Source organism: Ranitomeya imitator, chromosome 3 (assembly GCF_032444005.1).
Source record: "Ranitomeya imitator isolate aRanImi1 chromosome 3, aRanImi1.pri, whole genome shotgun sequence".
NCBI classification, from domain to species: Eukaryota; Metazoa; Chordata; class Amphibia; order Anura; family Dendrobatidae; genus Ranitomeya; species Ranitomeya imitator.
This window is the reverse complement of record NC_091284.1, coordinates 465879615-465896485: the sequence shown is the minus strand read 5'-3', so window position 1 is coordinate 465896485 and position 16871 is coordinate 465879615. Positions and strand designations below refer to the sequence as shown.

Sequence of the window (16871 nt, the reverse complement as noted above, 5' to 3'; positions counted from 1 at the left end):
ATGCCCACTTCATGGCCAGCAACTCTCGATTGCCCACATCATAATTTCGCTCAGCAGGCGAAAATTTCCTGGAAAAGAAGGCGCATAGTTTCATCACCGAGCAATCAGAACTTCTCTGCGACAAAACAGCCCCTGCTCCAATCTCAGAAGCATCAACCTCGACCTGGAACGGAAGCGAAACATCTGGTTGACACAACACAGGGGCAGAAGAAAAACGACGCTTCAACTCTTGAAAAGCTTCCACCGCAGCAGATGACCAATTGACCACATCAGCACCTTTCTTGGTCAAATCGGTCAATGGTTTAGCAATACTAGAAAAATTGCAGATGAAGCGACGATAAAAATTAGCAAAGCCCAGGAACTTTTGCAGACTTTTCAGAGATGTCGGCTGAGTCCAATTATGGATGGCTTGGACCTTAACAGGGTCCATCTCGATAGTAGAAGGGGAAAAGATGAACCCCAAAAATGAAACCTTCTGAACACCAAAGAGACACTTTGATCCCTTCACAAACAAAGAATTAGCACGCAGGACCTGAAACACCGTTCTGACCTGCTTCACATGAAACTCCCAATCATCCGAGAAGATCAAAATGTCATCTAAGTACACAATCAGGAATTTATCCAGGTACTCTCGGAAGATGTCATGCATAAAGGACTGAAACACTGATGGAGCATTGGCAAGTCAGAACGGTATTACTAGATACTCAAAATGGCCCTCGGGCGTATTAAATGCAGTTTTCCACTCATCGCCTCGCTTAATACGCACAAGATTATACGCACCACGAAGATCTATCTTGGTGAACCAACTAGCCCCCTTAATCCGAGCAAACAAATCAGATAACAATGGCAAGGGGTACTGAAATTTAACCGTGATCTTATTTAGAAGGTGGTAATCTATACAAGGTCTCAGTGAACCATCCTTCTTGGCTACAAAAAAGAACCCTGCTCCTAATGGCGATGATGACGGGCGAATATGCCCCTTCTCTAAAGACTCCTTCACATAACTCCACATAGCGGCGTGCTCAGGCACAGATAAATTAAACAGTTGACCTTTTGGGAATTTACTACCAGGAATCAAATCGATAGCACAATCACAATCCCTATGCGGAGGTAGGGTATCGGACTTGGGCTCATCAAATACATCCCGGTAATCAGACAAGAACTCTGGAACCTCAGAAGGGGTGGATGACGAAATAGACAGAAATGGGACATCACCATGTACCCCCTAACAACCCCAGCTGGACACAGACATGGATTTCCAATCTAATACTGGATTATGGACTTGTAGCCATGGCAACCCCAACACGACCACATCATGCAGATTATGCAACACCAGAAAGCGAATAACCTCCTGATGTGCAGGAGCCATGCACATGGTCAGCTGGGTCCAGTACTGAGGCTTATTCTTGGCCAAAGGCGTAGCATCAATTCCTCTCAATGGAATAGGACACTGCAAGGGCTCCAAGAAAAACCCACAACGCCTAGCATACTCCAAGTCCATCAAATTCAGAGCAGCGCCTGAGTCCACAAATGCCATGACAGAATATGATGACAAAGAGCAGATCAAGGTAACAGACAGAAGAAATTTTGACTGTACCGTACCAATGGTGGCAGACCTAGCGAACCGCTTAGTGCGCTTAGGACAATCAGAGATAGCATGAGTGGAATCACCACAGTAGAAACATAGCCCATTCAGACGTCTGTGTTCTTGCCGTTCAACTCTGGTCAAAGTCCTATCGCACTGCATAGGCTCAGGTTTAAGCTCAGGTAATACCGCCAAATGGTGCACAGATTTACGCTCGCGCAAGCGTCGACCGATCTGAATGGCCAAAGACATAGACTCATTCAGACCAACAGGCATAGGAAATCCCACCATGACATCCTTAAGGGCTTCAGAGAGACCTTTTCTGAAAATAGCTGCGAGCGCACATTCATTCCACTGAGTGAGTACGGACCACTTTCTAAATTTCTGACAATATACCTCTATTTCATCCTGACCCTGACACAGAGCCAGCAAATTCTTCTCTGCCTGATCCACAGAATTAGGCTCATCGTACAGCAATCCGAGCGCCAGGAAAAATGCATCGATATTACTTAATGCAGGATCTCCTGACGCAAGAGAAAATGCCCAGTCCTGAGGGTCACCACGCAAAAAAGAAATAACGATCCTAACTTGCTGAACTGGGTCACCAGAGGAGCGAAGTTTCAAAGCCAGAAATAGTTTACAATTATTTTTGAAACTCAGAAATTTAGTTCTATCTCCAAAAAACAAATCAGGAATAGGAATTCTCGGTTCTAACATAGAATTCTGAACCACAAAGTCTTGAATACTTTGTACTCTTGCCGTGAGCTGATCCACACATGAAGACAGACCTTTAATGTCCATTGCGACACCTGTGTCCTGAACCACCCAAATGTCTAGGGGAAAAAAAAGGCAAAACACAGTGCAAAGAAAAAAAAATGGTCTCAGAACTTCTTTTTTCCCTCTATTGAGAATCATTAGTACTTTTGGCCTCCAGTACTGTTATGAAAGGTAATTCAGTACCACAATGGACATAGAGGTCAGCGCACATACAGTGACCTGGCAATAACCCAAAAAACAAGAACGAGCTCTGAGACGTGGGAACTCTGTTGACCGCAATCCCTAATCCTCTCCAACACACTAAAGGCAGCTGTGGATTGCGCCTAACGCTCCCTATGCAACTCGGCACGGCCTGAGAAACTAGCTAGCCTGAAGATAGAAAATAAGCCTACCTAGCCTCAGAGAAATACTCCAAAGGAAAAGGCAGCCCCCACATATAATGACTGTGAGTTAAGATGAAAAGACAAACGTAGAGATGAAAATAGATTTAGCAAAGTGAGGCCCAACTTTCTGAACAGAGCGAGGATAGGAAAGGTAACTTTGCGGTCAACACAAAATCCTACAAAAACCACGCAAAGGGGGCAAAAAGACCCTCCGTACCGAACTAACGGCACGGAGGTACACCCTCTGCGTCCCAGAGCTTCCAGCAAGCAGATAAAAACAAATTGACAAGCTGGACAGAAAAAAAACAGCAAAGAAATAGCAAAGAGTAACTTAGCTATGCAGAGCAGCAGGCCACAGGAACGATCCAGGAGGAAACAGGTCCAATACTAGAACATTGACTGGAGGCCAGGATCAAAGCACTAGGTGGAGTTAAATAGAGCAGCACCTAACGACTTCACCACATCACCTGAGAAAGGAAACTCAGAAGCCGCAGTACCACTTTCCTCCACCAACGGAAGCTCACAGAGAGAACCAGCCGAAGTACCACTTGTGACCACAGGAGGGAGCTCTGCCACAGAATTCACAACAGCTCTCCAGCGACCAACTATGCGAAGTCCCCTGGTAACCAGGGTAAACATCGGGTTACTAAGCGCAGGGCCGCGCTTAGTAACCCGATGTTTACCCTGGTTACCAGTGTAAATTTAAAAAAAAAACAAACACTACATACTTATATTCCGGTGTCTGTCCCCCGGCGCTCTGCTTCCCTGCACTGTCAGCGCTGGCCGGCCGTAAAGCACAGGCCCTGGCTGATGAATACTCTCTTCAGCGGTGCCTGCTCTTCCTGTTATTATTAGCAGCAGGCGTAGGCTGATAGGAGTAGTACTCACATCAGCCAACGCTTCTGTGATCGAAGGTAAACTTTTTACTGTGGGTCACATCTGCTGGCGCTCTGACCAGCGGTAATAATCTTACCACTTTTCAGAGCTGCCGGTGTTTCTTGCGCTGTCGTGCAGATGACAGCATGGCAAGCACTCGATGTTTGGGGTGCTGAACCCGAATAGTTGCACAGACTTCCTGGAGACATCACTAGTTGTGAGCGTTTGTCTCATCAGCATTTTGCACCTTTGTTGCAGCCATCTTTACTATATCGGCTTCCTGCATCCTGATTAGTTCTGAGACCTGGGCAGTTAAAGGGACACTGTCACCTGAATTTGGAGGGAACAATCTTCAGCCATGGAGGCGGGGTTTTTGGGTGTTTGATTCACCCTTTCCGTGCCCGCCGGCTGCATGCTGGCTGCAATATTGGATTGAAGTTCATTCTCTGTCCTCCATAGTACATGCCTGCGCAAGGCATAGAATAACTATCCCTATAGAAATATGGCACCAGAATCACCATTTAATGTTGCTGCAAACTGTATTTATTACATGACGGAGGCAAAAACCATCATATGTGTCCATTTACCTATAATGGGTCTGTTTAGTTTCAATTAGAGTATGCGCAAAATACCGGTCACCTTAATTAAAACCAAACGGCCATCATTATAGTTAAGCTATATTAGTTTCCATGACTATCCTTGGGTCTGACATTTAAAATATAGGATGTCAGGTGATGAATATCGCTACTTGCCCCTGATATTGTGTAAGTGGTCCAAAAACAATGAATTATTTTATATCTAAGGCCGCCGTCACACATGCGAGTTTTACGGACGTAAGAGCGCAGAATCTACGTCCGTAAAACTCGCAAAAAATACGGCACAATTATTCTCTATGCCCCTGCTCCTATTTGCCGTATTTTACTGATCAGTATTATACGGCTTTCTACGGCCGTACAAAATCGCAGCATGCTGCGTTTGTCACCGTACTGCGCAAGAAATACGCCAATGAAAGTCTATGGAAGCGTGAAAAATACGGATTACACACGGACAAGCAGTGTGACTTGCGAGAAATACGCAGCGCTGTTAGAGAGAAAAGCCGGTAATTCAGTGCGGTGTACAGTAAAATCACACTGACAGCTTACAGTAGAATAGGTAGAATAAATGTGTACACATAGAATAGGTATATATATATATATATGTCAGTGAGACACATATATGTATATATATTAATATTTATTCCAGCGCTAGACAGCTTGAAAGCCAGTAATTCAATTACCGGCTTTTTCCTTCTCCTTCCTAAAACCCGACATGATTTGAGACATGGTTTACATACAGTAAACCATGTCTTCTCTCCATTTTTTTTGCAGATTCCACACTACTAATGTCAGTAGTGTGTATCTGCAAAATTTGGCCGTTCTAGCTCTTAAAATAAAGGGTTAAATGGCGGAAAAAATTGGCGTGGGCTCCCGCGCAATTTTCTCCGCCAGAGTAGTAAAGCCAGTGACTGAGGGCAGATATTAATAGCCTGGAGAGGGTCCACGGTTATTGGCCCCCCCCTGGCTAAAAACATCTGCCCCCAGCCACCCCAGAAAAGGCACATCTGGAAGATGCGCCTATTCTGGCACTTGGCCACTCTCTTCCCATTCCCGTGTAGCGGTGGGATATGGGGTAATGAAGGGTTAATGCCACCTTGCTATTGTAAGGTGACATTAAGCCTAATTAATAATGGAGAGGCGTCAATTATGACACCTATCCATTATTAATCCAATACTAGTAAAGGGTTAAATAAAACACAAACACATTTTTTAAAATTATTTTAATGAAATAAAAACAATGGTTGTTGCAGTATTTTATTCAACGCCCAATCCAGTCACTGAAGACCCTGGTTCTGTGAGTAAAAAAACATAATAAACCAACAATATACTTACCCTCCGCAGATCTGTAACGTCCAACGATGTAAATCCTTCTGAAGGGGTTAAAACATTTTGCAGCAAGGAGCTGTGCTAATGCAGGCTGCTCCTCGCTGCAAAACCCCAGGGAATGAGGCTAAAAATAGATCAATGATCTATATTTAGCTTCATTTGCGGTGAGGCGCCCTCTGCTGGATGTTCATAGATCGTGGGAAATTACCTAGAAAGCCAGGGAGCTTTCTAGGTAATTTCCCACGATCTATGAACAGCCAGCAGAGGGCGCCTCACCGCAAATGAAGCTAAATATAGATCATTGATCTATTTTTAGCCTCATTCCCTGGGGTTTTGCAGCGAGGAGCAGCCTGCATTAGCACAGCTCCTTGCTGCAAAATGTTTTAACCCCTTCAGAAGGATTTACATCGTTGGACGTTAGAGATCTGCGGAGGGTAAGTATATTGTTGGTTTATTATGTTTTTTTACTCACAGAACGAGGGTCTTCAGTGACTGGATTGGGCGTTGAATAAAATACTGCAACAACCATTGTTTTTATTTCATTAAAATAATTTTAAAAAATGTGTTTGTGTTTTATTTAACCCTTTACTAGTATTGGATTAATAATGGATAGGTGTCATAATTGACGCCTCTCCATTATTAATTAGGCTTAATGTCACCTTACAATAGCAAGGTGGCATTAACCCTTCATTACCCCATATCCCACCGCTACACGGGAATGGGAAGAGAGTGGCCAAGTGCCAGAATAGGCGCATCTTCCAGATGTGCCTTTTCTGGGGTGGCTGGGGGCAGATATTTTTAGCCAGGGGGGGCCAATAACCGTGGACCCTCTCCAGGCTATTAATATCTGCCCTCAGTCACTGGCTTTACTACTCTGGCGGAGAAAATTGCGCGGGAGCCCACGCCAATTTTTTCCGCCATTTAACCCTTTATTTTAAGAGCTAGAACGGCCAAATTTTGCAGATACACACTACTGACATTAGTAGTGTGGAATCTGCAAAAAAAATGGAGAGAAGACATGGTTTACTGTATGTAAACCATGTCTCAAATCATGTCGGGTTTTAGGAAGGAGAAGGAAAAAGCCGGTAATTGAATTACCGGCTTTCAAGCTGTCTAGCGCTGGAATAAATATTAATATATATACATATATGTGTCACACTGACATATATATATATATATATACCTATTCTATGTGTACACATTTATTCTACCTATTCTACTGTAAGCTGTCAGTGTGATTTTACTGTACACCGCACTGAATTACCGGCTTTTCTCTCTAATATATGTGTCTACTGACATATATATATATATATATATATATATATATACATATATATATATATATATATATATATATATATATATATATATATATATAGACAGTATATATATATTTTCTTTTCTTTTTGGGACACATGGATCACTTCTATAGCGGTATGTTGGTTTTGCTAGCCTGCGAGAAAACCACGCAGTACGGATGCCATACGGATTACATACGGAGGATGCCATGCGCAAAAAACGCTGACACACCCTGCCGACGGAGGAGCTACGGACCACTTTTTTCGGGACTTTTCAGCGTATTACGGCCGTAATATACGGACCGTATTGTTTTACGCTGTGTGTGACGCCGGCCTAACTGTGAAATTGCACTCCCTGTTGAGCCTCGTCCCTTAAGTACACCACTTTTTTTACCTTTTGCTGGTATTTTTTGGTGAAAATGGTAACATTTCTAGTAGAAGTGTTCTTTAAGCTTCATCTGCCTAGGGCACCAAATTACCTTGTCCCGGCTGGTATTAACAATACTAAGGGTACAGCCTGAATTGGATTACAATGCAACATATAATTGTTTGCTGTCAACTTACTTGAATATTTCGTTTCTTGGTCTTTAACACTGCAAATAAAATGAATGTAACATAGTATCGTAATTTTCAAAATAACAGAGTAACCAATTCTCAGTCATTATGCTTTATGTGACTTTGTTGCATGCAGGTTATCCTTGGTCTTCAGGAATGAAATTCATTGGTGTTTTTCTACCCTAAATTGCAAGCAACTAAAAATATGAATTTCTTTGAAGAGGCTGCTATTTTACTTTTTTCATATTCAACTTTTTTCTTTATTTTTCAATTTCATGCAATAATTCCTGAGGGCAAGACCTTAGGCTCCCAGTAATTTTACCTTGCTTTCACCTTAGCACAGACAGCCTATCTTAACATATTTTAAAAAGAATGTAGATAGTTAACTTACATTTTTGATTGTTTGCAATGTTTTCTGATTCTAGAATCTGTGGAAACATGTAACAAATATCAGCATCGATCTCAAGTGTGTAATATTTTACATGAAAAATGCAGCATACGCAATAGAACTTAGTTCATATTGATTCACATGCACTCATAAATATCACTGGCTGTGTTACTAAACCCTATAGACAAAAAAACATATCCATTTCTCAATTTTGGATTGCATTAGGACCCCAACTATCAGTGGATATGTGCATTTCCGCAGTTTCTCGGTATTGGGTAGTTGCACTCCTATGCAGTGACGTTTTAGCAGGAGAGGACGAGTACGACCGCTCAGCCATTTAAAGTCTATAGGCGGACCGAAAGCAGTTAGTAAGCCATTGTAAACCTAGATAGAGTAAGAGGATAATGCAAAAGCTAAGAACATCAGCCCTGCTCACCTTCTTAAAGAAGCACACCCAGTTTTTTTTCTATATCTGAACCCGTCACCTGATTATCCCACTCTGCACTTTATATATAGTTCTTGTAGTTTATCCTCCTGGTTTTTTCCCTGTAGATGACATTTGGGTTTCTATCTCTTATCCAACATTTCTCCTTGTGGAAAGTGACATACCAGCTCTGGCTTGCCAAGGTAAGGAGGCTTATTTGCCGTCCAATGCTCCTCTGGGAAATATAATATGCAAATTGCCTCTCCAGAGAAAAAGAGGACTTAAATTCTATAGCGCCACCTGTTGGAAGTAGCGATCCTACAAATCACAATCAATCCTTTAACGATTTGGCTTTTATCCTAAGTCATATTGCACGACTCGTTAAAGGGTTGATTGTGACTTGTAGGATCGCTACTTCCAACAGGTGGCGTTATAGAGTTTAAGTCCTCTTTTTCTCTGGAGAGGCACTTTGCATATCTGTTATCCTGCACTTTATTCATCTGTGCTTTGCTATAATACCTAATTCTTTGATACAGTATCACATGACCAGCTAAAGCCAACACTATCTGTCTATTGAGATGACACTTTGATTAACCTCCTTTTTATAATTTCCTATACATACAAATATGTAAAATGTGTAAATATACAGTTATGGGGCAGAACTGTCATCTCCTACATTATAACTGTGTCACAGGAGCTGTGAGCAGTTGTGCTCAAAAGTTTACATGCCCCGGCAGAATTTTTGCTTTCTTCGCCTTTTTTCAGAGAATATGAATTATAACACCAAAACTTTTTCTTCACTTAGGCTAAGTGCAAACGTTGCAGAATTGCCGCGGAAATTTCCACGGCAATTCTGCGCCTCCTGCCGTGGGTATATCGCATGCGGAATTGGCATGCATATTCCGGCAGAAAACTAACGTTTTGCAAGCATAATTAGCTTGCAGAATGCTAGCGTTTTCCAAGCGATCTGTAGCATTGCTTGGAAAACTGATTGACAGGTTGGTCACACTTGTCAAACAGTGTTTGACAAGTGTGACCAACTTTTTATTATTGATGCAGCCTATGCCGCATCAATAGTAAAAGATAGAATGTTAAAAATAATTTAAAAAAATACAAAATGGTTCTACTCACCTACCGCAAACAGCCGATCTCCTCAGCGGCTTCCGTTCCTATAGATGGTGTGTGTGCAGGACCTTCGATGACGTCGCGGTCACGTGACCGCGATGACGGTCATGTGACCGCGATGTCATCGCAGGTCCTTCACACACCATCTACAGGAATGGAAGCGGCCGTGTGCAGCGCTGAGGGGCAGGAAGACTCCGGGGGCCATCGAAGGTGAGTATATCACGATTTTTTTATCTTAATTCTTTTTTTTAACAATTATATGGTGCCCAGTCCATGGAGGAGAGTCTCCTCTCCTCCACCCTGGGTACCAACCGCACATGATCTGCTTACTTCCCGCATGGTGGGCATAGCCCCATGCGAGAAGTAAGCAGATCAATGCATTCTTAATTGTGCGGAATCCCCGCGATTCCGCAAGTTTAATGAACATGCAGCGTTTTTTTCTGGAATGCGAATCCGCTCAGGAAAAAAATGCAGCATGTGCACAAAAAATGCGGATTGCATGCTATTAAATAGGATGCTTAATGTGAGCGGTTTTTTCGTGGTTTTATAGCGTTTTTATAGCGAAAAACCATGAAAAAAACGCGAAAAATCTGCTATGTGTGCACACAGCCTTATGGTTAGTGGTTGGGCGAAACCATTTATTGTCAAACTAGTTTTCTCTTTTTCATAATGACAACCCGAAACATCCAAATGACCCTGATCAAAAGTTCACATACCCCATTTCTTAATACCATGTATTGCCCCCTCTAACATCAATGACAGCTTGAAGTCTTTTGAGGTAGTTGTGGATGAAGTTCTTTATTTTCTAAGATGGTAAAGGTGCTCACTCTTCTTGGCAAAAAGGCTCCAGTTCCTGTAAATTCCTGGGTTGTCTAGCATGAACAGCATGCTTGATATCTCCCCAGAGTGGCTCAATGATTTTGAGGTCAGGAGACTGAGATGGCCACTCCACAGCCTTCACTTTGTTCTGCTGTAGCCAATGATAGGTTGACTTGGCCTTGTGTTTTGGATCGTTGTCATGTTGGAACTTCCAAGTACTTCCCAGGCGCCACTTCTGGGCTGATGAGTGCAAATTTGCCACCAGTATTTGCTGATAACATGCTGCATTCATCTTTGACCAAGTTTCCTATGACTTTGTAGATAACACATCCCCAAAACATCAGCAATTCACCTCTTTGCTTTACAGTAGGAATGGTCTTCTTTTCATCATAGGCCTTGTTGACCTCTTTCCAAATTTAACATCTATGGTTGGGGCAAAAAGGTTCAATTTTGGTCTCATCACTCCAAATTACCTTGTTCCAGAAAATTTGAGGTTTGTCTGTTCTGTTTTGCATATTGTAGGCAAGATAGTTTGTGGCATTTGTGCAGTAATGGATTTCTTATGGTGACTCAACCGTACAGCCTATTTTTCTTCAACTGCCTCCTTATTGTGCATCTTGAAACAGCCACACTGCGAGATTTCAGTGAGTGCAGTATTTCAGCTGAAGTTATTTGTGGGTTTTCTTTTGCATCACAAAATTTTTTCCTGGCAGTTGTGGACAACATTATTGTTGGTCTACCTGACCATGGTTTTGTTTGTACTGAGCCCCTAATTTTCCATTTGTTAATCACAATTTGAACGCTACTGATTGGCATTATCAATTCCTTGGATATCTTTTTGTATCCCTTTCCTGTTTTATATAGTTCAACTACCTTTTCCTGTAAATCCATTGACAATTCTTTTGCTTTCCCCATGACTCACAATCCAGAAACGTCAGTGACTGGATGAAAGATGCAAGAGTCTGTCTAGATCCCAGAAACTCACTCAGCTTTTATGCACACACTGATTACAAGCAAACAGGTCACAGTTGAGAATGTTACCTTTAGTAGACATTCAAACCCATTTGTGTCAACTTCTGTGCATGTTATCAGACTAAAATCACCAGGGTATGTGAACTTTTGATCAGGGTCATTTGAATGGTTTGAGTTGTCATTATGATTTAAAAAGAGAAAACACAGTAGTTTGACAATAAATGGCTTCACCCAACCACTAACCATGAGTGCAGAAAAAGTTTTGGTGTTATCATTCATATTCTCTGAAAAAAGGTCAAGAAATCAAAAATTCTACCAGGGTATGTACACTTTTGAGCACAATTGTAGTTGTTCCACATAAAAAGTAACCACTAAATATAATAATACTAGCTGAATTATCTATATGAGATTTCATAAAAATTAAATCATAGCTATATTGTGCTTTTAGGCTTCATTTACACAACGTTTATGGAAAAGATCTAGAGGACACTTTTTATTAGCAAAAAAAGTACAATTGTTACATATAATGCAACCCATAGATTTCTATAGGTCAAATGCATCTGTCATTTTGTTTTTATCTTTGGTTCTGTCTGATAAGTGGCTGTAGTATGAATGCATATACCGACATATGATTTGGGTCATCCTTTTTTGGCTTTGTTTCAGTTTTTTGTACATTGTGCAAGCAGGGGTGTGGTTCCTCCTGTTGGACTGTCCATTTTGCATAAATAGCTTTCCACAGACAGGTGGCTGCACAATCGGAACCCAGTCTTGCTCTGCACTTATGTATTGGGATATCTGTTGACACAGTGAGATGACATACAAGGGTTAAGTACCATCCCGATTGGGTACACCTTGTCGCGGTGGGATGGCTTTTAAACTTTTTAGATCAAAATAGTGTTGACTAATGTGAGGATCTGAGGTTGTGGGTTTAAAAAATCACCGAGGCAGGTTAACAATGTAACTATTTTTTGTTCCATATATCCATGGTTGTACAACAAATCTCGGTAGATGGCCAAAATACAATGTCCTCAATACACCAGATCACTTCCCCGGACCAAGAGTCCCACTGCCCAAGTGCCTGGCAATACTCACTGTCTCCCAACTTTTGGTTGGCCCACAGATTTCGTATCTCCCGCCAGCGGTGATGTCCCCGATGTGCTCTGCTTTACAGCCGGCGCTGACACAGTCAGTGCAGGGAAGCTGACGGCGTGAGACGTGACAGACATCGGAATGTGAGTATGTAGTGTTTTTTTTTTAACTTTTACAATGGTAACCAGGGTAAATATCGGGTTACTAAGCGCGGCCCTGTCACACACGCCAATCCAGCGACGACAGCGGGTGATCAGCGACCAAAAAAAGGTCCTGATCATTCCCCAATGACCAACGATCTCCCAGCAGGGGCCTGATCATTGGTCGCTGTCACACATAACGAGATCGTTAACGGGATCGTTGCTACGTCACAAAAAGGATGACATTGCAACGATATCGTTAACGAAATCGTTATGTGTGAAGGTACCTTTAGGTAAATATAAGATCCAACCTGCAGCCCTTCCTCTTCTTGCTGTAACTGAATGTAAACATTGACTCCTGAAGATAAACGGATGAGCAAGCAAATCACTAATAAAACACAGCAAGCAAATATCTATTAAAGTACCATGATATTGATGTAACCGGTGCTCCGCGCTGGAAAAAGTCTCTATCTCTTAGAGCTGCGGACTCCGCTCTACGTCCATTCGTCCTATAGTCTTAAGTAAGTGGCCATCTCCTCCCAACTAAGTACCCCTTGTTGTTTTCATGTACTATTACTATTCATTTGTTTAATACAGGGTATTTTATTCATTTTGTTTTTATCTTAGGTTTTCTCTGATAAATGGCCGCAGTGTAAATGTATACCTATGCATTGCACTTATACTATTATATGCTTTGGGTCATTTAATTTTTGTTTTAGTTTTTTACTTTGAAGAAACAGGGGCGAGGCTCCCCCTTTTCATCTGTCCATTTTCTATATATACCTTTCCACGAATGGGTGCCTGAACAGTCGGGTCTGTGTCCTGCTCTGCCCTCATCTATTGACGTCTGCTGACACATAGTGAGGTCAACTGCAAGAGTTAGTTACAGTCCTGAATTGATACACCTTGTCGTGGTGGGATGACTTTACCAATTTTTTTTATCAAAATAGTGTGAACTAAGTGTTCTATATTATTTACATGTAGTATTACTATTCATTCAATTGTTACAGGGTATTTGCTTATTTTGTTTTTATGTTAGTTTTGTCATTTATTGTCAGTCAGTATTAAACAAAAGTGCGAACTATTCTATTTAGCAAAGAAAATGGGAACATTATAGTATACATTTTATAATATTATTAGTCAATGACAGATATATGCATATATGCATGCTCAAATTATTTTGGTATATAGTTACCGTAACTTTCTTTTTATAAATAAAGAAATGTACGGTATTTTTTTAAGTAGGCTTGTTGTGGCAGAAAATTGCATCAATGCTTTCAGTTGCCCTATTAATTCAGATAAAAAGTATTACTGATGGACAAAATAAAATGTATTGTCCTATGCATGACAAAACATGTCATATATTCCATTGACTAAGGAAATATATTAAGCCTTACTTGCCTCAGATTGTATTTTAAAATAAAAAATACAGATAAAACTATGCCCTATAAAAATTCAATCATAATTTACAACATATTTTTGAATTGCAAAATCAGTAAATTTGAAAATGTTAAATTGAATAAGAGAAATGATATATTTACTCTTGATGTGCTTTCCGAGGCATATACACAGAACCAACAGAAGAGTGATGAATAACACAATGACAAAGATAAGTAACAATAAATATGTAGTCATTGTTCACTTAGAAACAGATCCTGGAAAAGAGAAAATAAAGATGTGTCTTAGATATAACATGGGTTTATTAAAAATACTGAGCTAAGGTTATATGCACACAATGACTTTTAGACACGTGTGTAGCCGTCGAGTTATTAGAGAATATGCTTCAGGAAAACGCTGGCAGTGTTTTTCTTGAAGCGTTGTTTTTTGCCATCTTGGAGATACATTTTTGCAGTGGTTTTGAGACTGGAGCTATGTTATGTTTTGCTTCTATGTACAAAATAGTCAGGAGCTTCCAAGTGGAAGCCGACTTAAGAATGGTTAGGTCACTCCATTTACCTATCTTACAAGAAGGAAGTGATTAAAAGAAGCTCAAAAGATGGAACATATGCACAGCAAATTTGCACAAGTTCATTTTTTCAATGTTGAGTCATCACTTTTTTAGGGTAATTATGGAGGATACTCACTCGAAAAAGACATTGTGTGCAAATACCCTTACCCTTACCAGTCTCTATGGTTAACAACCTACGGTACATGTAAATTCGTGCTACAAAACCCTGTAAGTCTACGTTTACACTTATGTCTATAAAAAAAACAGCCGCACACTCAAGACTTGCAGGTTTTTACGTGAAAGTTGTATTTTTTATTATTAGTACAGGCATCACCAAATGCTTATTAGTGTTCAGAAAAAATGATGGATACTTTAAGTTACGGTTAACGTTTCGACAAAGGCTGGTCTTTGTCAAAACCACACTTCTAATGGAGGGTAGAAAAGGTGCAGAAGCAGTCCGGAGTAGGCGAAGTCTGCAAGGGTCCTGTAGCACTGAGTCTGTCACATTGGTGATGCACTGCACATCTGGTTTTTAGTGAGGGTGCAGGGAGTGAGGAACGATGACAGCCGTTTCGTGCAATCAGCAATGTTTAAAGACGTTTACACAGCAAACTGGTGAGTGCCGCTATTTTTTATTTTTTATCTGTTTGACATTTGAGAAATATCGTTACGAACAGTCCAGCTGAGCACCGAAATCCAGTCGCTTTTGTGAAACCGTATGTGAAAAAGGAATCAACGGGTAATAAGAAATATATATGAAAGAAGGGGGCACATGGTAAAAGATAACGTTCTAGTGCCATTCTAATTCTAAAAATTCTTTCTATGTACTGAATGCACAGTAGCATTCAATTAAGTAGACTACAAAGTTAGAACCGCAATTTAAAAAATCATTAAAACTTATGCATCATACATTTGACCTTATTATTTTCTTACTATAAGTTATTGTATGACCACATAAAAATTTTCATATAACATCTGTAAGAACCAATGGAGAGAGAAAATAGAACAAATTTATTTTTTATAGAAAATGTTCTTGACTGGAGGCCATTATGATTTTAATAGTGCGCTTCTACAGAATGTGACAGCGTTTTTTGGGAGGTTTTTAATCTAACGACAGTACATTCCACTCTCCCTTATAGATCCATTTTCTTGGTTATACCTTAGCATAAAACATAAATTTTAATTCATATATATATATAATGTTATTATTATTTTATTCTCATTTTAATTTTGTGGTTTCAATGATATTTTTTTTACCAGCTTCTATACCTAAACACATTTTTTGAGAAACAGCTTTATTATGTGTGTAAGCTGCCTTAAGTAATTTTTTGGGGTACCCTTTGGGAAGGAATCATTCCTTAAGGATATTAAATTGAATATTAAACCCTTTAAGGCAGAACACATCTTTCAGATAAACCTATACTGGCAGAAATTGGCATTTTTTTGGTTAATTTTTATAGTGTGTTCTTCAAAAGATAAAAAAACTATTAGCATCCACTTTTTTAAAGAACTTTGGCTTGCCTTTTTCGGCTTTCGCTATATCATAATCTCTAAATACAGAACCAATGACAACAGTTTGCGAACTCATAACACATACACTGAAAGTTGAAAAACAAATGGGAAAGCAAAGTGCTCCCTCCAATATTTTGTATTTTAATTTTGAAAAATAGATGCAAAAAATGTCCTTAACATGTTTTTCAAAAAAAATGTTTCCCAAATCACAATTTTTAAGTTTTAGGCTTTTTTTTTCACACTTGGGTATTGGACCTACACACAGAAAATAATATCATGGAAAATTTATTCTTCTTACTAGGTATAGAAGTCTGCATTGTAAGCACTATTTTTGTTGATTTTTTTTAAATAACAGCAAAAATAATTACATCACATGCAGCAACAACACAACTTTTAATGAAATAGATATTTAATGAAAAGCAGCTATATTAAAGAGATTGAATTACATTACTGTACATTAAACCAAATACTCTGATAAAAATATATTTTTTGAATTCACTTGTTTAAGTCAGAAGGACTTACCTATTGTTAATGGAGTTTCCTCACTGATGTCCCATTCTAAATGATGACTTTAAGGGTCTAGTGCAAAACTGAAGACAGTGGTTTCCTGCGTTATTCTGTAGAAACCACATCCTCTCAATAAATGGACATTACAGTGATATTTCAAGTCCACCTACGTGACATTAAAGTTTACTATTGTCACAGGTTTCAGAATCTGAACATTTTCCAAAAAATATATTTTGGCCACATGAAGTATGAAAAACATATATACTAAAAAAATGCGTCACCACTCTGCAATTCATGAATACATACATTCCAGTATTGCTACCCATATAAAAATGTGAGGAACTTAGTAAGCTATTTTTGAGCAATAAGTATATAAACCATTATATACCCCTCTTCACTCATCTTTCCCAGACAGGTTGTAATTAGGGCTAAACTGGATCATATCTCTTTCACAGTACATAAAGTGCCTTGAAAAAGTATTTATACTTTTCTACATTTTTTCATGTTACATCCACACTAGATGGAGGCCTGATGTTATCGCATCTGGAGAG

General features: G+C 39.9%; 1 protein-coding gene across 1 annotated transcript in view; it reads right to left on the bottom strand.

Annotated features, from left to right (window-relative positions):
- The window catches only part of LOC138670262 (uncharacterized), a 107786-nt gene extending 91422 nt beyond the window's left edge, over positions 1-16364 (bottom strand). The window contains exons 1-4 of the mRNA XM_069757444.1: positions 16336-16364; positions 13895-14008; positions 7788-7824; positions 7406-7434 (exon numbers count right to left, since the gene is read on the bottom strand). Coding sequence (XP_069613545.1) covers positions 7406-7434; positions 7788-7824; positions 13895-13988 — 160 coding nt within the window. The 5' untranslated portion in view covers positions 13989-14008; positions 16336-16364. The remainder of the gene's footprint in view (positions 1-7405; positions 7435-7787; positions 7825-13894; positions 14009-16335) is intronic.
- Between the last annotated feature and the right edge of the window lie 507 nt (positions 16365-16871).